The sequence below is a fragment of the Parasteatoda tepidariorum genome, chromosome 2, assembly GCF_043381705.1.
Source record: "Parasteatoda tepidariorum isolate YZ-2023 chromosome 2, CAS_Ptep_4.0, whole genome shotgun sequence".
Lineage (NCBI taxonomy): Eukaryota > Metazoa > Arthropoda > Arachnida > Araneae > Theridiidae > Parasteatoda > Parasteatoda tepidariorum.
Genome location: NC_092205.1, coordinates 89,866,506 through 89,891,739, shown reverse-complemented (window position 1 = coordinate 89,891,739; position 25,234 = coordinate 89,866,506). Strand labels below are relative to the sequence as shown.

The window sequence follows — 25,234 nt, the reverse complement described above, 5'->3', positions numbered from 1 at the left end:
CACAATTTTTTTTATAGTACATGGAAAAAAGTATATTAGGTTAATCTTTTTGTGTAAACCCTAACAGATAAACCCCTTGCCGGAATAGCCTGGTTGGTAGGGCACTGGGCCCATGTCCAGGAGATCGTGGGTTCGATCCCCACCGACTGAAGACTCCCCGTGTCGTAAATAGTGACTGATGCACGTTAAATCTGTCGGGTCACGAAGTCCGCCAAGTTTCCTTTACAAATCATACCTCTGGGAGTTCTGATCCAGGATTGTCTCCCGGATTGGGCTCAAAATTACAAGGCTACAGAGTTGAACATTAGGGGTCGTAAATCCAAAAAAAATTGGGTCGCCTGCTTAACGACAGTTATAAAATAAAGAATTAGATAAACCCTGAACCGTGGTGGCTCAGGGGATAGAGCGCTCGTCTCCCAATGAGGTGAACCCGGTTCGAATCCTAGCGAAGGCTGGTCGATACGAATTCCGCACCCAGCTCGCGCCGACCATGCTGACGTAAAAATATCCTCAGTGGTGAACGGATCATAGGTTAGTGTTCCCTTGCCATTAAGCTAACCGTGGGAGGTTTTCCTCTCCATGTAATGCAAATACGGGTTAGTTCCCTCAAAAAGTTCTCCATGAAGGCAAATTTCTCCCAATACTTAATTTAGTAATTCCCTTCTCTTCGGGATTGGGTTCAAAATTACAAGGCTACGGGGTTGAACATTTTTAGTCGTAAACCCAGAATTGGGATGGCTGTTTAACAACTGTTATAAAATAAAATAGATAAACCCTCAGGATACTTAAAATGAAAAGGTCAGTTTCGTATTAAAATAATATTTTTTTTTTTTAAATTAAGTGCAGTTTTTAAATGCTTTGCCTAATGCAAAATTGAAAGATTTTTTATCAGCGCATTGTGAACTTAGGTCAAATAAAATTCAAATCAATTTTTTTAAATATTTAAATTTAAAATAAATCTATCAATTATATACTTTAAACTTTTTAATAATTTAGACTTTTAAATATTTGCAACAATGCTTCACATGTAACGTTTACAACAATAATAAACTATTACAGAAATATAAAAAAAAAAATTCTTGGACGTTATTTCAACAATCAATGCTTTTCTTTAAAACATTGTTGCTGAAAAAAGTATCTGATAACAATTGTAATAAACTTCATTCTTGTTTGTGTTTTGCGATTTAAAAAAGCTTTTTGAGTGATTACTATGGATCGAAGCGATTTATATCGTTTTGCTGTGTTGAACAACTGGCGGAAGGAACGGGAAAAATATCCCAGACCTAATCGTAAGCATGAAAAACGTACTTTTTGTAATTTTAACTATATTTAGATACCTAACTATAATACTGCTAAAAACAATCTAAAACTTCTGTATAGCAATCAGCATATTTTACAGAAATCTAAATTTATATTTAAAAAAAAATAGTAACATAGTTGACATAAAAAAAAACTAGAAAGTTCTTTATATATTATAAATATTATTATCTGGCGATTTCATTGGCACTTCAGTTGTATTACTCTCTTGGCTAAGAGGTAATGTTAGTCCCAGGATAAACAGGAAATGAAACACCGCAGAAGGAAAAAACTAATTGTTTTGGTGATTTCATTGGCACTTCAGCTGTATTACTCTTTTGGCTAAGAGTTCATGTTAGTCCCAGGATAAACAGGAAATGAAACAACTAATTGTTTTGTCGATTTCATTGACACTTCAGTTGTATTACTCTCTTGGCTAAGAGGTAATGTTAGTCCCAGGATTAACAGGAAATGAAACAACTAATTGTTTTGGCGATTTTATTGGCACTTCAGTTGTATTATTCTTTTTGACTAAGAGGTAATGTAAGTCACAAAATAAACAGGAAATGAAACACCACAGAATGAAAACACTTATCGTTTCTGCGATTTCATTGACGCTGCAGTTGCATTACTCTTTTGGCTAAGAGATAATGTTAGTCTCGGGATAAACGGGGAATTAAAACTTACAGAAAGAAATTAATAAGTAAAACTAGACCGTGGTTTATCTCTAAAAATTTCAAATATTACGTTTAGTAATTAAACGGGCACTTATGTGTTAATAGGATTACTGTGGTCTTGGGTAATAGGATTTTTACGGCAACGCGGAACAGATACATATCATGTAGTATTCAAACTAAATAATATGACATGACAGTTAAGCAATTTACCATATTTGTTCAGAATATTTCCTCCTCTATTTTTCTTGTGCTTACCATTTTTATTTTATTATTTTTATTCATTTGACCAAATACATAACTTATAATAGTCAAATGATAATCAGGTTGTCTTCCAAGAGACCATCACCTGAGTTTCCAAGATTACATTGAGAGTTGTGCACTGCTTTTTGGAAGAAAAAAAAGTAGAACCTTCTGAAACAGAAATAAAACATACCATATTAAGACAACTACAGAAATAAAGAAAAAATATGTGTAACCATACTTGTTTTTAGAAACTAACTTTTCATTGTTTTAATGAAATCAATGTTTACGGAGTTTTTTTTCCATTGATTTAAAGGCAGATCTTGTACGTTAAGTCATTTTTAATATAAGTATCTGAGCTTGGTATTATTTAAAATTTTTTGTTATGAATCAATTGATGCATCATTAATTTAAACTAGATTTATACACATTTTATTGTGATTAATATTTTAGCTTATGAGGATGGGAGCGAATTCGATGATGAATTCGATGAGGATGAATTTGAATTCAATGAGGATGAATTTGAATTAGATGAGACTGGCATTGACCAAGTGTAAGAAGTTATTTTTGAAATCTTGTTCCAGATAACCTTCGTACAATAAAATCTGTATAGTTTGTCTAAAGTAAGAACTCCCCTAGCCATTCGTCTTTGCCCCTGATGGTAACTATGGTAACGAGGCATAACTATTTCAAGTAGGGGTATGGGGTTACTATTTAGAACAAAATTCGGCTCGAGTCGGCTACAGAAAGGGAATCTTTTTTTCGGTCTATTGTGTTAGACCCAGAGTGAAGAGAAGCTATCCTCCTTGAAATGAGGTATTCTTGTTTCCATAGTAGCAGAAAGCCTCAGACTTTGTGGTGAGGGGAGTTCTTATCGTAGACAAACTAAATGTATGAGTAACTAATATAGAGAAAATTCATGTCCTGAACAATTTGCCTTCTATTCAACCTTAATATTCACCCTAAATATAATAAAAGTATAATAATTTTAAAATTATACAATTATCAATTTTAATAAGAGTATGTTTCTTTCATACTATCGACTGCATTTAAAGAAATATCATAATTTTCTATAAGTTCTTTTTAGTAACCCTACTCATTGCTCTCAATGTGGTTAGTTGAAGCCAAGAAATTTATATTTCATAGCGCGGAAAAATGTTTTGATTAACTATTTTTAAATATGTTTTTAAGCACTTTAAATATTATCTAGGACCTTATATGAAACATGGTAAATTTAAAGTTCTTAATATATAGGGAAGGTTCTAATATGCAGGAACTTAATATACAGGTAAGGTTCCTAATGTACAGGTATACTTAATATATAGGAAACTTTTATAATTATGATACTTCCTTATAGAAAGTGTCCCTTAAAATCAGAACCAAAATTTTTTTTTATAAAATAGCAACAAGCATTCTTAGAACTTATATATAGATATTTTAAGAAAAAAGTACTACCCATTAATATTTCGCACAGGTTTTAGAAAATATGTCTTACATCAAATTGAGCAGAATGTGAATTTCAGAGAAATTTTTGTATCGCTTTCACAATAAACTGATCTTGCAAAAATCAATAGTAGTAAACATTTTTCTTTTAAAAACTTTAGCTTTGATGGTGAGTTTAATGGGAAAGAGCTGACAGTGGCAGCTAATGATTTGGTTAATGATGATGGTGATGAGTCAGAAAGGTATAATCATTCAATTTGTATATAAACATTTTGATAATAACTATTTTAAATGTTTAATATAATTTTCTATGCATCTGAGTTGTGAAATTTCAAAAAGTTTGTTCTTTTGAGTTTTTTTTCTTCCAGAAATTATTTGTCTAATTTAGTTTCAACTTTGGATCTTGCTGCTATTGTTTAACATAAGAAAAAATTTGCAAATCCTAATATTAAATATTTTTTTTGGATTCTTATAGAACTAAAAAAACAATACTTAATAAAATTAAATATTAGAAAATATCTTTGACTAAACCAGTTTTACAAATCTATGTAATTTTTCGATTCGCGTAAATAGCTTGAAAGACAGACAAATATGCAAAGCAAAAAACTAAAATTGTCATTAAGTGATCCAAAGTTTCAGCCGCTCTTCTGGAAAAATTATTGGGATCCTATTTTTGAGTTTGCTGTTCACCACCTCATGCTCTGGGGGTTACGAATTATTTGAAAAAAATAACATGTTTATTTTTAGCGAATATACGCTTTCTGTTTAACTTTATACCTTAAAATATCGTCTACGAAAATAATTGCTTAACCTATTTTATGCCAATCCTGCAAACCTTAAGGACTGTATATGACACGAGAAGATCTGGCCATAAGATCAAACGTTGTTCAAGTATTCCGTTCTATTTTGTCTGTAAACTAAAAGAAACTCTGATTATTAGTTTCAAAAACTTAACTTCTGTAATGAAAAATATACTTTTTACATAGAAGTTGGCTTCAATTAAATTCGCCCTATTCAGAAACCGAATTCTGATTGCGTTACTGCATGGTGTGGACTTACTTATACTTGGACCGTTTCTCTTTGAACCCCTCTTCTCAAGATCCTAAAACATGCTCTGTTATAAGTACATGGTATGGTGAGCTCTTTCGATGGCAGATCATTCACGGCAATGTTTGCGGTAACGGCACGGAATGGTTTGCAGACCATTGTCTTTATGAAAGATGGAGCAACTCTCCACATAGGAAGCCAAGTTAATAAACTGCATAGTGTTAACTTTGGCGAAGATCGTTTAATATGCAGAATTTTTTCATCTGTCTGGCCTCCTCGTTCACCTGACTTAATCTTTGGGATTTTTGGCTGTGGGAGTTCCTATCCCTACATATAATACTACTTTTTAGGGCCGTGCTAGAGGCTGAGGAAAGCAGGACCCTACAGGAGTTTAAAGCCAGTATTACGTGCCATATTATTAAAACCAGTATTATATTGCCATATTATTAAAGCCAGTATTATGTTGCTGAAATCCCTCGAAAGTTTCTTAGTGGTACCACTAAACACACTAGAATGCACTTTCAACTAATAGCACTGAGCGCATGTTGAGCACATTCTACAATTAAATAAAATTCAACGATTCTGAGAAATGCTTTGTTCTTCAAGCGCAACAAGTGTAGTTCAAATTTGAGCTGCCCTTTTGTTGCAGAAATCATTTCCCCATGGTGCATAAATACCAAGTTTCATCAAAGTTTAACGCATTCCAGAGGGTTCTGAATGTGCTCACTTTGTGTGTAAGCACCCTGCATTTAAGAGAATATTTTTCGTTTGTTATTTTAGTGACGACGAATGTATGATGGAGTTGAAGGCTGAATTGCCAGTGTTTGATAAGGAAGAGGAAAGTGATGAGGAAGTTGGTGACTATGGATTTGACGATGATGGGTTTGATGTGGTTGTTGAGAAGGAAGTTGTAGATAAAGTTGATGGTGAAGTCGTAGTTGAAGTAGTAGTTGATGAAAAAGTTGAAGATGACTTCACGAGGTATATTAATTAATAAAATTTTTATGGCAATTTAATATTTCTGTAAAAATGAGCTTCAAGTGTTTGAGTTATTTTTCAACGTATCTCAAATAGTACTTTCGTTGCTACTTTGGAATTAAAGTGTATCTATTATAAATATTTAAATGAATACACTTGTGCCTTATACAAAAATGCAGCTTATTATTTTATTAATCTTGAATAAACCATACAGACTATCAAACACGATCTTATGACACATGTGCAGAATAAATGCATGCCATATATTAAAAAATTGAATTTCCTCTTTTGGCAAAATAAAATGGATGATTAAATTATTAACATGTTAACCTAATGTTTAATAAGAAAATTATAAGTGCTAATACTATAAGAATCACAAACACACCAGTTAAAAAAAATTGCAAAATGTTTCGGGAATTCTTTTTCAAGAATTTCAATAGGAAGCAAAGAAAAAGCGAGCTTAAAGAGTGGATCAAATAACTTCCTATTTTCTTCAGAATTTTTTTCAGAATTTTTAGAGAATCTTCAGATTATTTTTAGTAGGAACTAACATTTAAAGCTACAAACTCATTTAACAAAAACATTGCATTTTACTAGTGAATTCACTTAATTTTTTTATCTTTAGAGGTGAATGTGTTTATCAACTATTCACTGAGGAAATGATAGATAGATTGTACAAGTTGGATACAGTACATGAAAAAGATTCTATCGCATATGGAATTCCGGATAAAAGGTATTCTTTTTTTCAAGAATTTTGATTGTACAGTGTGATTCAGAACAGAAGTTGACTATTTACAAACTTGAAAGGCATATCATAAGGATTGAGAATTGCATAGCGACCCACGGCCAGAAATGTCACCGCAAATGGTGCCTCCTTATTATGAATGGGTTGTAAATGTGCATTTGAAATGGCAATTTTGTCTTAATTTTATGTTTTGTTGTAATTATGCTAAAAATTATAATCAAATAGGCGTAGGAACACGTGTTTTATCGTAATTTAATGTTTTGATGACCGACTTGGTGAATTTAACATGTTAGTTCCCGTATTATTAAATTACGATGAGAAGGTATTTTGAGACTAATTTGAATGCAAATTTCAACAGTTTTAATTAGAAAAGTGAAATTAACATAGAATTAAGTTTATTTATATAAATAAAAGTACCATTATAAGTATGGACGAACAGCATGAAATATATTTTTGTTAGTTGTATGAGAAATAAATTTAACTTTGAAATCCATTAAAACTATTTTTTTTTTATCGCGATAAATGTCATGACAGTGAATTTAAGCTCACTTTTATTATGCAAATTAGTTAATAAAACCTTATGTCCTTTCACAATATTTTACAAAAATGATAAATCTGTCCTTTTTCCCAAGTAAAAAAAATGATACTCGGCATTTAATTGCTGTCTATTTAAAATTAACATTGAAAATTGATCTGACGGTAGATTTTTCGATATATTTAATAAAAACTGTTTCCTAAATAAGCTCTCGATATAAAAATTTATCACGATTTCGTTTCAAAGGACTGATCAGTTGCAATTTAAAGAACTGACAAATTAAAAAATGAAATAAATTTAAGTTAAAAGGACAGATAAGTTTAAAATTGACGGAATAACATTTTAAAATACAGTCTATAAGTATTGGTGCGCAAACCAGCTACAATTGCACTTATAAGATAAATTTAAATACCTAATAACTTAAATAAAAAATAATATCTCAATTTTAAACGCGTTAAAAAAATTTAAGAAATTCAACAATTATTTGTTATTTAAAAAAATTGACTATTAAAAGAAATCATCATTTAAAATATAAATTTCTAATGCATCTAAGTTTTAGTAATTGAAATTACAAACGCTTAGAATTATGTGTTTTAGAAACTTAACTGAATTAACCGAATTAATTCATGATATTTCAGCAATTAATTAATTGTATTTTAACTATAATTTTGTTTCAACAACAACAGTTTTGGCAAGCTTCTTTATAAAGTGAATATTTTTTTTTTAATTTTAGATTGGAAAAGCATGATGGTTTTTTCATAACAGAGATGCGAGATTATTATGACATCAGTGATATTGATCTTAACATCACCGAAAAGGCTGAGAAGAAAATCAAAAAAAAAGGATGCTTCAATTTCTTCTCGAGAATTTTCAGCAGAATTTTTAAAAAACAATAAAAGAGATCAATCTGATGTCATCTTTACCATCTTTAAAAATTTGCAAATGCTATTTCCGACAAAATTTAACATTCATATAATCATATTGTTGTGATACTTGGACGCATGTAAATTGTTTGTCCTAAAATTGACATTCAAGTAATTATATTGCTGAGAGTCTTGAAGATCTGTAGACTATTTATTTTGAAATTGATATTCCAATAATTATATTGCTGTGATAATGTAATATCTGTAAATTGTCTTTCGCAGAAAATATAATATTTTGCAAGATTAAAGTGTCTTTTATTTGCATTTAGTGTAAGGAAACATGCGTCTTATTTATAGTGCGGCTTTGAGGAGAACTCCTCCAGACTTGAGGTCTGGGGCTGTCTGCTGCTATGGTTACAAGATGGAGCACATTTTTAAGGAGGGTGCAATGGAAGAATGAAGGTGTTGATTGGTTTACTCACACTAACCAACGCACAGATCATGATAAAACTATTCATCCCACACCCTTATTCGAAGCGACTTTTCCTCGTAACCGTGGTACCCGCCGCGACGCGAGACTGGTGTCTAGAGGAGTTCTTCTGAAAGCAGCTATATATAGTGCTCTTTGAGAAGAACTCCTCCAGACTGAAAGTCTGGGGCTGTCTGATGCTATGGTAACAAACTAGAGCACATATCTAATAGGGGTGAAATGGAGGAAAGAAGGTGTCGATTGGTTTACTCACGACGATCCACGCTAAGATTAAGACAAAACTATTCTCCCCTCACCCCTATTCGAAGTGACCTTTCCTCGTAACCATAGTACCCGCCACGACGCGAGACGGGTGTCTGGAGGAGTTCTCCTGAAAGCCGCACTTCATATGTCATCACTTAAGCTTAAAAAATATTTTTTATTTCGAATATATTATTCCAGGATTTATACGCATGGATATAGCTAGTGTTATACATTTATACCTACTTTTTTTTTCAATATACCTCAACTTACATTTCATTTCAAATAAGATTAATCGAAACTTATGTGCTAACAGTCATAGCCAGACAGTTGAAGAGTTAATAGCCACGAGAATGAAAAGAAAATGAGTTATAATTACAATACAAGTCTTACTAAATAATCAACTCAAGAGCTTTGATTCGAATTAATAATACAAGATAACCTCCAATAACCACGGAATTTCTGATTTAAAAGCGTTTTTTATAGTGGCATCAAATGTTAAATTAATATAATGTTTTAATGAATTAAAATGCTCAGGTTTTTGTCCAGCACTGCAAATAAATAATTTAAACAGAAAAAGTCAAGTGAACNTCCATATCTAATAGGGGTGAAATGGAGGAAAGAAGGTGTCGATTGGTTTACTCACGACGATCCACGCTAAGATTAAGACAAAACTATTCTCCCCTCACCCCTATTCGAAGTGACCTTTCCTCGTAACCATAGTACCCGTCACGACGCGAGACGGGAGTCTGGAGGAGTTCTCCTGAAAGCCGCACTACATATGATAATATATAGTATTCTTAAAAAATATTTTTTATTTCGAATATATTATTCCAGGATTTATACACATGGATATAGCTAGTGTTATACATTTATACCTACTTTTTTTTCAATATACCTCAACTTACATTTCATTTCAAATAAGATTAATCGAAACTTATATGCTAACAGTCATAGCCAGGCAGTTGAAGAGTTAACAGCCACGAGAATGAAAAGAAAATGAGTAATAGTTACAATACAAGTCTTACTAAATAATCAACTCAAGAGCTTTGATTCGAATTAATAATACAAGATAACCTCCAATAACCACGGAATTTCTGATTTAAAAGCGTTTTTTATAGTGGTAGCAAATGTTAAATTAATATAATGTTTTAATGAATTAAAATGCTCAGGTTTTTGTCCACCACTGCAAATAAATAATTTAAACAGAAAAAGTCAAGTGAACAAATGACGATGATCATATGGTAATTTGGTAAATCAAGGTAATTTGGCTCGTTTCCTGTCTAGGTTCATCTTAATAATCAATTGCAAAATTAAAAAAAAACAAAAAAAAAAACAGATTTTCCCCTTTAAAGTTGAGCACTTATCTAAGTAGACAATCAAGTTGTTGATCCACAAATAAACAACAAACTTACACAGGTTTTGCTCTAATACATAACATAAGCATTATTTTTATATGAAATTATCATCCTTATGAATTCGCTTAGAGCAATGGTATAAGCTTGCTGCTTATTTTTTTTATATCTATTCGAATAGTGAAATAATCCTCGATGTGGCTAGTCTAATTTCTTTTTCAGTTGATAAGAGCGATGTTTAAGAGTTTTAGAAGAGCAACGGCTAAATCCCCTAAATCACTCAGGAATGAAGTTGCGATACACTCACAGCTTTTTCCCTATGAAAAGGACACTCATTTCTTACTGATATCCAAAACTATCAATTTACATTGAAAAATTATTATTTTTGGAATAGGAAGAGAGTAACAGCGAATTCTGTGAAGTCGACCATTTCTGTAAATTGATGACCTTTTTAAGTTGATCTTAATGATCTATTACAAAACTGGCACAAACAATTAAATTTCTCCTTTATAAGTTGTCTACCAAATTGTTGTTCCACGAGTTGTCAACTAACACAGGTTTTGGTGTACAGCTAAAAGATTATATTTGAAGTCATGGAAATCTCAAAGAGACCCATGAGGCAGCTGCACACATTTTAGGAACCAATTCAAGTATCTTCTTTTGTTCTGTTCAAACAAAACCAAATTCATTTTCTTTTAAACTGAGAAAAGGTACGAAGTTTTTAAAACGTAAACTCAACTAGCGCGTTATAAGCAAAAAATAGAACTATCTCGGGATCTGGAGTATCTATAGGAGAGCACTTAAACCTGAGTATGTTGGCCGCTTTTGGAACAACAATTGCGTGATCTATTTAGACAAGTAGTCAACTTATAAAGAAGGAATTTAATTGTTTTACTAATATTTGTAATTGATTATTAAGGAGTCGTGTTGGCTCAGGGGATAGAGCATTTGCCTCTCAATGAGGTAAACATGTTCGAATCCAAGCAATATCTGGTCGATACGAATTCCGCACCCGGCTCACGTCGACCACAGTGCTGACGCAAAAATATTCTCAGTGGTAGACGTATTATGGGTTAGAGTACTTTGTCCCTTTGCCGTCACGCTATCCGTAGAAGGTTTACGTGATTTTCCTCTCCATATAAGGCAAATGCGGGTTAGTTCCGTCAAAAAGTCCTAAACGAAGGCAAATTTCTCTTAATACTTGATACAAGAGTTCCCTTGTCTCCTGAATTGGGTTCAAAACGACAAGTCTATGGAGTTGAACATTGATAGTCGTAAAGCCAAAATTGGGTCGGTAGTTCAACGACGTTCATAAAATAAAACTTATTACCGAATGTCAACTTATTAATGTAAATTAATGAAAATGCTGAGGGAGAATAATCGAAAGTTCAGCATTTTTTCAGCTGGAAAAAATTGCATGTTTGCCTGAATAAAAAATTGCATTCTGGGATAGCAATCCATTAATAAACTTAAGAACATTAAGGAATCAGACATGAATAAATAAAAAATTCAGATGCGAACAAAAGCTTCCCAGAAACTGGCATCATTTATTTTTTCAAATGATATCGAAATTCTTGGTTTCATGAAAGCAAATTTATCGTGATTCACACCTCAAATAAGCATTTGGAATCTTGAAAAGAATTTTTTTTTTGTTCTTATTAATCTTTTCTTTTTTCCAATGCCCACCCGATTGACACTCGTCATTCAAGTCACACTTGTCGTAGGGCAGATTTGTTGGCCATTCTTTCGGGGGCACTATATTAGGTGAACCACCGCTGCTTCCGCGGTAAGGACGGATACTATAGAGAATGAAAGAACATCCATGCCCTGTCCGGTTTTCGAACTCCGGACATTTCTAATGTGACGTCAGTTACCTGACGGTCTGCTTATAGATGAATCTTATCAAGAAAAAGATGAAATGATATTAAATGTAAATTTTACAAAATCCAATTTAATCTGAGTACTTTGAATGATTCGAATATGCCGAAGAATTGTGCTTCATTAGTCTTTACAATAAATAGAAAACTCCTTAAAATGGAAATTAATTCATTTTAGTGTGGGTAGAAAGGTTTTTAATTAAAATGCATTTGTGCTATTTTAAATGATGAATATAAGTGATTCCATCAGTTATGATCCACGATAATATGAATGACAAAAGAATCACTAAACACATTTTAAACGTAAAAGAATCCCTAAATACATTTGCCGCCAGGTGGCCGAGTGGACTGATTGCCTGACTATGAAGCCTTGGAACCGGTTGATTGCTGATTAATATATCTTAACCAATAAGTTTCAAGGACTAGTCTGGGGAGGAGTGGAAAGCAGAGGCGCAAACGTCATGATCAGAAGAAAACAGAAACCAACTTGCCGTAGCTATGATTATCCCCCCACAATTATTTATGTAAAGAAATAGTAATTATAGTTTAAAATGTTACTACAAAGTTTTTATGTAGTTAAATTTTTTGGTTTGGCGATTAAATAACAGAGAGTGACTTTTTTTCTCTTCAATCATAATCTTGATTTATTTTACTGTTTCAAATTTCAAAAGAAATTTTTTTTTTTTTTTAAATATATACTTTGTTCAGTTTTTCTTAATAAACAAAAAGTAAAAATATTTTAACGAATTGTGAGTCCCATGAAAAGGAAATTTTATTTATGACACTCTTTATGGGAAAAGCGAGAAACTTTTACGACAGCATCTTTAGATGTAGTCATTATCATTTCAAACTAACATGCGTTTTCAAACCCAAATTGGTGCCTCTTTTGCATTCCTTTTTGTTAGAGACGAGACAAAAATGGGAAACTCCCGTTCACACATGAGTTCCGTGAGCATGTGCAATAGCATCTATACCTTCACTGCGTCATATGCAGGTATGGATGGTTGACTGAATTTAAACAATAACAAGCCGAAAAAAACTTCGAAAACTTTCAGTATTTCCCTCCCCTTAAGTTACGCTTACGAGGCGATGTGTAAGGCTTAATATTCTGGGAAGTTTTATTAATGTGATTTACGTTTAAATTTGCTCTCATTTTTACCATTCATAAAAGTTTCCGGTAATTTGTAAATTAATGTAATTTTTTCTTAAATCAAGTTTAAGTGAAATTTTACCATTCATAAAAGTTTTCTGTAATTTATGAATTCTAACAGGTCGTCAACCGAAAAAAAATTTAAGGAAATTGATATCACAACATAACAAAAGTTTATGGCTTGCCAAGTATTGAGTGTTGTCCCTTATTTGGCTATATGAAATATCGACTGTATATTGACTGTATAAAATATCGCCAGTTGTTTTTTGGGTAGCATACTTACGAGGTCTTCCTAAGGTCCTTCCTTCATTGAAAGTTCAATTGATATAATATGAGTAAAAAACATTCAGAAGGAATAACCCGGAAATCTTGTGAATTTGAACCCCTAACGCCACCATCAGTGCTTAGCATTATGAATGGTGTTTCAATATAAATGTAGACAACAGCAATCTCGAGCTCTTTACCTGCTCTACTTCCGATTAGAAAGTAAATTGCTTACTACAGCTTATTCTACGAGGCGATATTTTGAAACAGACAATTTTGTTTTTAATAAAGGAAATAAACAATATAATTTCTGAGATCAAATCTGTTGCTTTTCATAAGATATTAATCATATTAAGTAATTCTGGTGAATTCGAAGTGAAAATTTGTTTTAGTTGTTCATAGATGTATCGTTAAAAAAGGTGACATGCTTGCAAGATTTAGAAAGAACACGCTTTTTCGGCAGTCCCGATTTGGCCTCTTTTCTCCATTATCTACTGTTTATTCTTATTACAAGCCGTGCACCATCATACGTTTTTATCAAATTGTTCAAATAGCGAGATTGGGTTCATTTTACAAATTATCATTTAGGTTTAAATTTTCAAGTTGGTATATTGTAGACAAGGTAAGAAGTGTTTCATAACAATTATTTTCTTCAAATGACGATTCTTACGTCTTGAAATGACAGGTCTTCAAATGACAAATCCTTGTAGAGATTCTTTTTTAAACCCAAATAATAAACCAGGTGACAAATATACGCAAACATGATAACTCAAGAGAGTCTCAAAACACAACGATTACGTTATGAGTAGGACTGGGCGATATTAGAAATTATGTATCGTGATGCATCGTCAGTTTTGCATCGCGATATAGCGATGTATCGCGATATAGTATTTTTGAATTTCATTTACTTGTAAGGCACAGAAAGTCAGATTTCTATCAAAACTTCATACTCAGATTGATTTAAATCAATTTATAAATTTGAAGATATATATGTTTTGCTTAAGAAAGATATTAAATAAATTGACTACAATGTACAAATCTTACTTAAAATATTTATTGAAATGTTTGTTTAGAAATTCATAATACGCGTAAAACAAAGTGTTAAAAACTTTTTTTAAAGCGTTTTTTACAAATTAATATTTTCTTGTACTATTATGCATAAATAATTACATAATTATTAAGTTCGATCGTAATGTTCAATTTCTAAATGAAACGTTAAAAATTATTTGTATGTTTAAAACAAAGTGCTAAATAAATTTTAGAAAAAAAAAACGCTTTTAAAACACTATTTTTTATTATTATCATTTCAGTTATTATAGTTCTATTATAGTTCATTTACGTCACACTAGAGCTGCACAATGGGCTATTGGCGACGGTCTGGGAAACATCCCTGAGGATGATCCGAAGACATGCCATCACAATTTTGATCCTCTGCAGATGGGATGGCACCCCCGCTTCGGTAGCTCGACGACCTGCACGCGAAGTCGAGCACTTTACGGTAGAACAGTTAAACGAGGACCAATACCACACACCCTCGGTCCCTACGCAGACTGATCCAAGTGGTCACCCACCCGCACACTGGCCGTAGCCAGTGATGCTTGACTTCGGTGATCTGCTGGGAACCGTGTCTTAACGATCAGTCCACTGCGGGACGTTTAAATTTTCAAGTTGGTATATTGTAGACAAGGTAAGAAGTGTTTTATAACAATTATTTTCCTCATATGACGATTCTTACGTCTTGAAATGACAGGTCTTCAAATGACAATCCTTGTATAGATTCTTTCTTAAACCCAAATAATAAACCAGGTGACAAATATACGCAAACATGATAACTCAAGAGAGTCTCAAAACACAAAGATCACGTTATGAGTTAAATGGCTCCAAATTACACCGAAACAGTAATCCGGAAGTATATTCGGTAAAGAGTTTGCAGTGCTCCCTAGTGTAGAAAACACCATCCATACGGTCAACCATCCACATTACACTCTCAACTACAGTGCGTAACTTTTTTTCCCCTTTGCATTTTCTCTTTTCTTTACCCTTTTGCGTTTCCCGTTTTTGTTTGATGTAATTTTAATGCGCGCTCCTACTTTGATCGCGTCAACGCACCTAATGTCGCAATGTCGTAGAATCGCGTCTGTTACGATATTGCCAACCCAAAATGGTGCTCCTTCCAAATTTTTCTTTGGCTGGAATTCAGCTTTATAGTAACAACTAATAGCAAAAATAAGCAGTCAGTAACGATCGTACATTCTAAATCAAACTTTAACGTGGCCTAAGCTGTCTATGTAAACAAGAATTAATTAGACCTCTTTAATGTTCAATATGTTTTCATTTGATGGAAGTTTATTTTGTTTATTTATTTTCATTAGTTTAATTTCATGTATAAAATGCTACTTTGTAAATGTAGATGCTCATGCGGAGGAATGTTTTTACGATAAGGTGACAGCCGGGACTAAAATGGGATTAACATTTGAAGTAGCTGAAGGAGGCTTTCTTGATATTGATGTGAAGGTAAATTAAATTATGTTTTGTTTTTTTCACTAAAAGGTAACCTGCTCTGTAGTTCAATGATTATCCGTGTACTTAGAATTTTATGAATGTTAAAGTAAAAGTTAGGGTACCCCTCTCACTTTGGCAATTTTTTTTATGTAAATGCAGAAAACAAAGTGGATAAGATTGCAGTATCGTAATCTGCTGCAGAATAATTGCTACGAATAATTGCTGCAGAATAATTGCTCCAGGTTGCGAACTGCGAGAGACTTTAAAAAAAAACATCACAGAATCGAATCAGGTCGATGGGTATAACTTGTAGATAAAATCCATTTGTTATCTTGGCGATTGTACTTAGCGCTGACTATCGCGATACTTAAATATCCCGGATGTATAATAAGAAATTGCAGTGAAAATAGTAGGAAAGTAGTAGATTAAGGTATTGTAAAAGCTCTAAGATACACTGCCCAATAGGAGCACCCTATTCTACATTCTAACTCATGTTGACAGTGTTTCTTGTATTGTTCTACTTAAATAAATGCTAAATATGTTATTGGAACTGATTTGTTATTCTACTCTAGCATTTGGTTTGTTTTCTTGTATTTTTGGAACATTTAGATCTGCTTTTGTCACATGCCGAAAAAGGAATCGTGGATATTTCCATATTGAGATCTGCCATTCCAACTGCAATCGCCAAGTCGTCTAATCGATTTTAAATTTTACAAAAAAAAAAACAAGCAGCTGTTTGCCCAGGGGTGGGTACGAGTTAGCCCTTTCGAGTTTGTTCCTTTCTATGGTGGTTTTTTTTTTAAAGTTTCTCCTGGGCCGCTGCCTGAAAGTTTTCAGGACTGGGCGATTAATTAGCCGCTGTTCATGATACAGAAGTCTCCCCCAAAAATAGCAACTCTAAGAAACATGAAGTTTATTTGTATTATGGTCAATTTTATGCAGCAGTTTAAGGTATGCTGAGCAATGGCACTTAATCTTTAAAAAAAATCTATAGGGGGTATCAGGCAGTGGCACTGAAATGGAAAAACTAAAATAAAGCTCAATTATTAAAAAACAGATGTCTTAATATACAGGTAAATCACATACCAAACTATTAGTTTAGAATGCTAAACAGACGTATAGAAAAAGATGTAATTATAAACACATTGAAATTACTCACTTATAAAATGCATATTTTTTTCCCAAAATGCTTTGAAATTATACTAATTGTTTCAATAAGTAATTTTAAAACTGAATATTAGATAAGCTGCCCTGTAAATTATGCGTAACATAATTTTCACAACTAGATTCATTAAAATAATTTTCAATTAACAGTTAATTTAATTGTAGTAAAATAAGAGGCAAAGAATGCCAGGACTTAGCAATTTAGGTACTGACATATTATGCAGGCATTATTTTTAAAATGTTAATTTCTATGCATCTACATTTACTAAAATTTAATATGAATTAGTTTGAATGCTTTATGCTATAGGAGATTTTATTTCAGTAATTAAACATACTTCAAGTCATGGGACCTTAAAAGTGCAAGTTTTCTTAAAATGATTTATAAGTGAGGTATAAGTCCACATCAGACTGATTTTAATCCATTCATCTAACCATAATCATAGAATTTCGTCAAACCATCTGTTTTATGGTTCAAAACGTTTTATAAAAATAAAATCAGGCACAGAATTCTGGGTTATTTTTATGCACGAAAACAAACGATCTTTTTACTGATAGCAAATTCTAACTATCTTTCATATTTTAGTTTCATTGTATTAAAAAATGTCATTTTTCTTCAATGTTTATTCACGTTTTTGTGTTCGACTTATTAACTTAAAATTGCATTTGCACAAAAATTTTAAATTAGTCCTTTTTAGGTATATCTGCCACGTCTCCAGTTTTTTTTAACAACGGCTCCTGTATTTTACAACAATCTTCTCTTTACCCGTATCTTCTCAAATTTTTCTGTATTTGTTGAAGAAATTTAAAAAAAAATGGGTAATAAACTGCCCGTTGATGGCAAAAATACTTCTTCTTCTCAACAGGTAGTGGTATTGCCAATACTGCAGTATGGATGTTGGGCTTATGTTTGTGAGAACGGGAGTTTGAATCCAGAAGCTATAAGTTCCTATAACAAATCAATACCTCTGGGGGTACATCTGATCCAGGAGCTCCCATGTCTTCTGGATTGGAATCAAAATTACAAGGATACAGATTTGAACATTGGTAGTCGTAAACCGAGAATTGGATCGGCTGTTCACCGATGGTTATAAAATAAATTAATTACAAATATTAATTAGTTTAGAGAAATCTTCTTTAGATTAAGATTTATAAACATATTTTTTAATTCGTTAAATGTAAGTGTTTATATTATTTTGAATTTTGACCTACATGATTATGCATGATGTTTCAAAACTTTACGCGTAGCCTAAAAAATGTTGCTAGGAAAGTCTCTTTTATTTTATTTCTCCAATGTTGGCAGGTATGAAATTGCATCTTAGTAAGTATCTCAAAAGTCATTAAGATGTTCTTCCTGAGATTGTTGTCCTTATCAAAATTTTACTTTTAATTTATGTAGATTACTGGTCCTGATGAGAAGATTATTTACCAAGGCGAGAGAGAATCAAATGGAAAGTATACATTTGCTGCCCATGTTGATGGGGTTTACACATACTGCTTTAGTAATGCCATGTCAACAATGACACCTAAAATTGTCATGTTCTCTATGGATGTTGGTGAGGCACCCAAGGCACAAGAGGCGGAAGCTGAAGGTATAGATAGCTATACTTCTATTTCCCCCATATATAGATACCAATATTTATATTCTTTTAACAGGGATGAGGGATTAGAAGTAGATTAAGATTTGTATATGATATTTTCTATTTAATACTTAAGTTACTAAAGTTACTTAAAGTTAAGTTACTTAAGTTAAGTATCATGTTCTTTTAAATGAAATGAACCAATTCAATTAGTATCTATTAGGACTGGACGATGTTAAAATTTTGGCATCGCAATGTATCGTCACTTTAACATCGCAATATTTTGATGCATTGCGATATTTTGGTACATCGTTATGTTTTACATTTAATACTACATAAATTCGCAATTAGTATGTTGCGTTTTTTAAATAATTATTTCTCAATATTTAAGGACGTAGATGTCTGAAAAACAGCTGTTAAAGAACATTAAAAAGCTGGATTGATTGTAAGGAAAAAAGGAGGAAAAAACATCACATTCGGATTCATCATGTCAGCAAATGATGAGTTCGTGATATAAAACAGGCGGGGAGCGATAACGATCATCGCCACAGCTATCACTGTGAACGTATGAAGGAAAATGCTCTTCACGCGGGCTTGCAGACATTGATGTACTATCGGGAAATATCGTCCACATTTCAGTAAATCACAATTTTAAAAAATTGCCAAGCCAAACATCGAATTGGCAATGATTGCATAATAATCTATACTTTCCGATGCATCGATTTATCGCTCAGTCCTAGTATCTATTACTTAAAAATATATCATTTAGCAAAATCTCGGAAATTTCTTTTACAAAATCAGATAAAAATATATTAATCTTGCGTATTTACCTCTAGATGGTAGTAACTATGGCTTGATTGATGTGGACTAATTGAGGTAACTCAAAATAAACTTAACTTTTATTTTAAAATAAGAAAGCGTAATACAAGCAAACGATCTTAGAACGGACAACCTTGCTCATTGTTGGTCAGAACAAAACTAACTCTTTTTAGTAAGAAGTAAATAATGTGACGACAGCGCCATCTCTGAATTCACACAAATAATAGACAAAATTATAAATTCTGATTTTATGAGCACCATTTAAGGTTTCGCAATATTATGGTTTAGACGATAATTTTTGGGTAAAGAAATGAACTTTTGAAGCTTATTGTGAAATTCCAATTTAGATTCAGAGAAGTATAAAATTTTGCTTTAATTGTTAATAATTTGATCACAAATGATTTTGATCTTCACAAGACTGCTGTTTTCTTTGTGTTATATGTGACAAAACTAACAATGGTTATAAAATTAGCTAAAAAGTGTTATATTTTACATGATTGACAAAGTTGGTGAAGAATTTTAAACAATATTTCAACTATCTCAAAAACTCAGAGGTTATTTTTTATGTGAAACAATGAAGTTTTAAATAAAAGTATACTGAATTCTGACAAAATCAGTTGGTTTGGGTAAATATTACTTTTATTTTTTTAGTTTCCTAAAAAGTCTCTAATTTTTAGTTATTAGGTCCAAAGGGGCCTACTATTTTGATTCAAATTTACTGGCAGCCTGAGATTTTGTTTAAAAATTTAATAGTTTTATTGTCAGTTACAAAATTGATTTATTTTTCAGCTCATCAAAATAAGCTAGAAGAAATGATCAAGGAACTGTCCACCTCATTAACATCAGTAAAACATGAACAAGAGTACATGGCTGTTCGTGACAGAATACATCGTTCAAGTACGGTTCCCCTCTTCTAATATTCTTCCTCTTTTAATTCTTTTTGGGGTGCACAACATGTATATATATATATATATATATATACTAGCTGACCCGGCAAACGATGTTTTGCCATATGAATTATTTCTAGAGTATGAAAATATATCTTATTTATTGTAAATGTGTGCGTATGTGGTATATGAGTGGAAGAGGCATGGAGCGCTGTGAACGATGACGGAATGTGAAAGTAACAACACACCAAATAATATTTTTTTTTAATTTATTGCAACTTTTTCTTATAAATTATATATACAACGAATTCTGAAAATATTAGTCAACAATATTAATCTCTTAGTGCAATGGAGTGTACAATATTTTTTGTCATTCCATCTTTAGCTAACACAAATAAACTGGATGGTTTGCCCACTCGAGAGTATGCCACGTATCTGTGCGAAAAACATGGTGTGTTCAAATCTAAGACGCAAACAGACATTGTTTGGCCTTATCATTGCGAATGCCAATCTAATGTGGAACTGAATGCGTTTAAATTGAATTGGCACATCTGTGGGGGCATAATAGGCATAATAGGGGGCATAATAGGGATTGGCACATAATAGGGATTCGTGGAAGTAATATACTTTCATCCCGGAATTTGTCATTTAAAATAATGACTTCGATAACATTGTTCTTTAATTTTTTAACGACTAATCCCGTGCTGTTGCACAGACGTGGTGGGTTCAAATTACGAAACAAAATAATTGGAGATCCAACTTTGAGTGCAAAATTATGCGGTGGTATGCCTGATAAATCCAATGAGTTTAAAAACTCTGTTGGAAAATTTGGAGCTGATGTACCGGCCAATTCGGTACTGCGTTATTTCGTCGTTGTTATTCACTGGAAGAGTAGTCACATTAGTATTTTCAACTCGAAATACTGCCATATTATATACTGCCTTTATTCACATATACTTGCAAATATATTTGATGTTCTTCTTTTAAGGGCGAGCGTAAGTATTAAAGTTTAATATGACTTGTTGCAACGTGTGTGAATATTACTTTTGATTAATTATGTTTCTACGTCTAGTTTGGAATCGTTTAAATTAAGATATATTTAAAATATACGTTAAATTTTTCCAAAATATGAAAAAACATTAGTTATAAACCTATTCTCAGACCTACTGAATATACATATAAAATTTCATCAAAATCGGTCGAGCCGTTTAGGAGGAGTTTAACCACTAAAACTGTGACAAAAGATTTTTATATATATATAGATTATGTGTATTATATATGTATGTAGATACAGTACAGAACCCGTTATCCGGAAATCAGAAAACCAAAAAACCGGAACGAAATTCGATAAATTTCCCGCCATTTTTCAAACAAAATTTTTTTTTTTCCTTATAAGATTTTAGGATTTTTCTTTCTTTTTTGAAAGATGTTCACCTTACCATCATTTTAGAAATAATCATTAGTGTATTACTTCATCGTTTTTTCTTCTTTTTAAGATTATTTCCCCCCCCCCCAAATTTTTTTTAAAGTTGGGTTTAACAATAAAAAAACGGCTTTTTGTAGCGATTCAGAAAACCGGAAAAATCAGTTATCCGGAATAGGGATGGTCCCGATCGTTCCGGATAGTCGGTTCCCTACTGTATATATATTTATATATCCAGATATATGTGTCTGTTCTCACACTGCTGCTTTTGCTATATTAATACAATTTTAAAAAGGGCGCTCATTTTTGCAGATAAAATTGTGTGATTTGATGACGAGATAATATCTTTTCATTATTTTGTTTACCGGCTTTTTCAGTTTTTTTAAATAAGTAATAATAATTTTAAAAAATTCAAATAAATTAATATTTTTAAAAATATTTCAGTTTAATATTTTTTTCTTCTTTTCTTTTTATTAATCTTTATCATATTATTTTTCATGTTATCTCTTTTTTTTTTTTTTTTGAAATATCAAGAATTATTTATTAAAATAAAATATTTACCGTAAAATATTATAAATACTCAATATTTATCAATCATTGTAAATCTATGTAAATTAAATAGCTTTAACTCTAATTTTTGTAATATCAATAAGATAATACAATTAAAATCAAGACTATTGTGTTTTAAAAAAAAATGTGCAATTTTCCTGAAAGTATTAATTCTGTACAAGTGAATTTATTGGTTTAATATTTATAATATGTTTTAGAAGTACTTTTCCATTTCGCCGGCGATAAAGATTGCCACTGCAAATTCACCAAATGCAAATAAATTTATGTGTTTTTCTTCTTCTTTTGTTTATATTTTAGATGATAACTATTTGAAAAAAAACATAAAAATAGATGAATAAAATAGCTGAATCTTCTTGTGCTGGTGAAAGGACCCTTTTAATTTTAATTGATAAACACATTTTTGTTTAATTTAGTATTTTAAAAATTAAACAGCAATTTTAAAATATTTTTCGATTTTGTTATTTGCATCTAAAATTTTAATTAAGACTTCATTTTAAATTTAACTAATTGTACTTAAAGTTTCATTAATTTTTTATTATAAAGGACCAAATAACATTTGATATTGATTAAGATGAAAAAGATTTGAACTATTGGGAAAAGCAAAAACTTTTTATTTTTTAACACTGATGATAGTGTCCGTAATGATTTAAATACCCGAATCAAACGACCCTTTGAACCTCTAAAAAAAACTGACTGCAAAAATTTCTAAGAATTAAAGAAAAAAAAATTATAGCAAATTAAGAAAACGAAATGAGAAAGTTTTAACTCATGGATAAAGTATTATTTTCCCTGAATAGAATAAAAATAAAACTTAGAATTTCAAGAGAGAAAAAAAGGAATAAATAGTAAATCTAAATAGTAAATAAAGGAATAAATAGTAGTACTTCAGGAATACTAAAAAATTAATAAAAAATGGCATTTAAGAATAGAAACTCCGTATTTCTACGTTGAAAGTTGCTGTCACAAGAGACTTGCAGTCACCAAGATGGCGCCGTGTCACTACTTAATCTACGTATCCAGGGCTTTAAAAAAAACATGAGTGGAGAGTAAACTATTGGTTTTATGAATTTGGATCAGTGGCAATATCACGTTTTTGTTTTGTTTTGTTGTAGAGAACACACATTTTGTTTCTTAGAAAATAGTTTTAAATAACAAATTCCTTGTTCAGATTATGTAGTTAAGTTTGGTTGAGATGAAGAACAGGAGTATAGTACCTTGCAGGCTTAATTTTTTTTAAAGAGTTATACAGTATTACAGAATTCAAATGTTTTTAAGTTAGAAAAATGCTTAATCCTTCTATGTAAGCTTGGCAAGCATTATTTTTGTTAATCATATGTGTGTATTGGAAATTTTATTAAAAAATTACAATAATCAATAATTACCAAATCAAAAATTTTTTTTCAAAATATTTACATTTTTTATTTTGTATGTTTTAGAATAGAGAAAATAAGCTTCATTTAATTGAAGTATGGTGTGTAGTAAAAAAGTCTTTTGGTGTGTAGTAAAAATGTTTTTTCTTTCAAATTTTACCATATTAACATTTGGTTTATTATATCATTGAATTTAAAAATAAATTATTTGTGCTCTGTTTTTGATTATAAATAGATTCAATATGGTATCACCTGGATATTTTTAACATTTGCTTTCAAAGAACTTCGCAATATTTTCATGAGTTCGAAAATTTTTTCATTTAAATGAACATTTAATGCATTTTAAATAAAAAAGAAGCTATATTTCTTTCATTACATTTATTAATGAAATTCAAGGTTATTTCAAAAATTTTATTTCCTCAAAATATGCATTAAAATTGTTACTTTTTTTGTTTTGTACTTGTACTTTTTTCTCTTTATATTTTAAAATCAAAACTTTTGCTTAATTTTCTTTTGCATATTACTTTTTAACAGTAAGCTTCCTTATGTATGTTATGCGCCATATCCATCACTTTGAAATTGGGTGTTTTTATTTAATGTTTATATATTATATTAAGCATAATAATATTTATTTTTCATATTCTTGTGATAATTTTGTGAAAGAATAATTTTAATATTCCAGTTAATGAAAGCACCAACTCCAGAGTTGTGATGTGGGCCTTTTTCGAAGCTGTTGTTCTGGTTGCGATGACGTTTGGGCAAGTTTACTACTTGAAAAGATTTTTCGAAGTCAGAAGAGTTGTATAAATTTATTTGTTTATATTAGGTGGCAGCACAAATATTTGTTTTGTTTTTAAAAAAATTGTATTCATTTGCTACAACAAATCAATGTTGGCCATTGTTAAAAACTCCACTTACATCTATCCTCATAAACAGTGGTTAAAATTTGTATTATTTTTTAACATTTCAGTTTCTTCGGGTCATGTTTTTTATTATGTTGGTTTTACTCCTATATTATAGTGTTTGAAATTCTGAATTATTTTTGTAATTCTTATTACTTGTTTTGTAATTCTATTATTTTGTAATTCTTATTACTACAATGTAATTCTTATTACCTCACTTCTTATCTTAAATACATCACACATGATTTACAAACAATGGTACTGACTCTACCTTTCAGTCTATTTTAATTTTAAAAAGTTACTAAGCAGGTTTATTTGTTTGAAATGATGTATAGAAATAAATCATTCTTTAAAAATTGATGTAACCCTGATGTAAATTTTTCATCTTTAATATTCAAAGCTGTGCAGATTTTAAATGCTTTTTCTGGAGAAAAAAAAGTGTGAATCAGCAATTGCATCGTGTCATTTCTATGAAGCATGTTTCAGTGTTGCCCATTTTGATTGTGATATAAAAATTAGTTGTAACAGATGCTCAAAACAAAATTTGCAATGGAGTTTTAATAAATATTTTTCTCTCCACTCCACCCACTGTTGCGTTTTTATTTATAGTTAAGAAAAATAAATTCAACACTAATTTAGGATTGCGGATGAGTGGTATTTTCAAAATTATAACACATGTGCCGGAAAAATTCGTAACTGTGTTTGCTCAGCAAATCTCTTCTTTTCACACATTCCGTTTATTTAAAAATACATTTGTTACGAATCAATTCTTTTTGGAGGCATCAATTCATCGCCAATCATTTTATTTCAGTTGTTCTCG

The 25,234-nt window shown here is 31.2% G+C and overlaps 1 protein-coding gene across 1 annotated transcript; it reads left to right on the top strand.

Moving 5' to 3' along the window:
• The first annotated feature begins 15,293 nt into the window (after nucleotides 1-15,293).
• LOC107439664 (transmembrane emp24 domain-containing protein 2) lies at nucleotides 15,294-24,998 on the top strand. The gene is made up of 4 exons (XM_016052334.3): nucleotides 15,294-15,714; nucleotides 18,263-18,455; nucleotides 20,052-20,159; nucleotides 24,195-24,998. Exons 1-4 carry the CDS (start codon nucleotides 15,517-15,519, stop codon nucleotides 24,317-24,319), a joined length of 624 nt encoding a protein of 207 aa, XP_015907820.1. The 5' UTR covers nucleotides 15,294-15,516; the 3' UTR covers nucleotides 24,320-24,998.
• The last annotated feature ends 236 nt before the right edge of the window (nucleotides 24,999-25,234 follow it).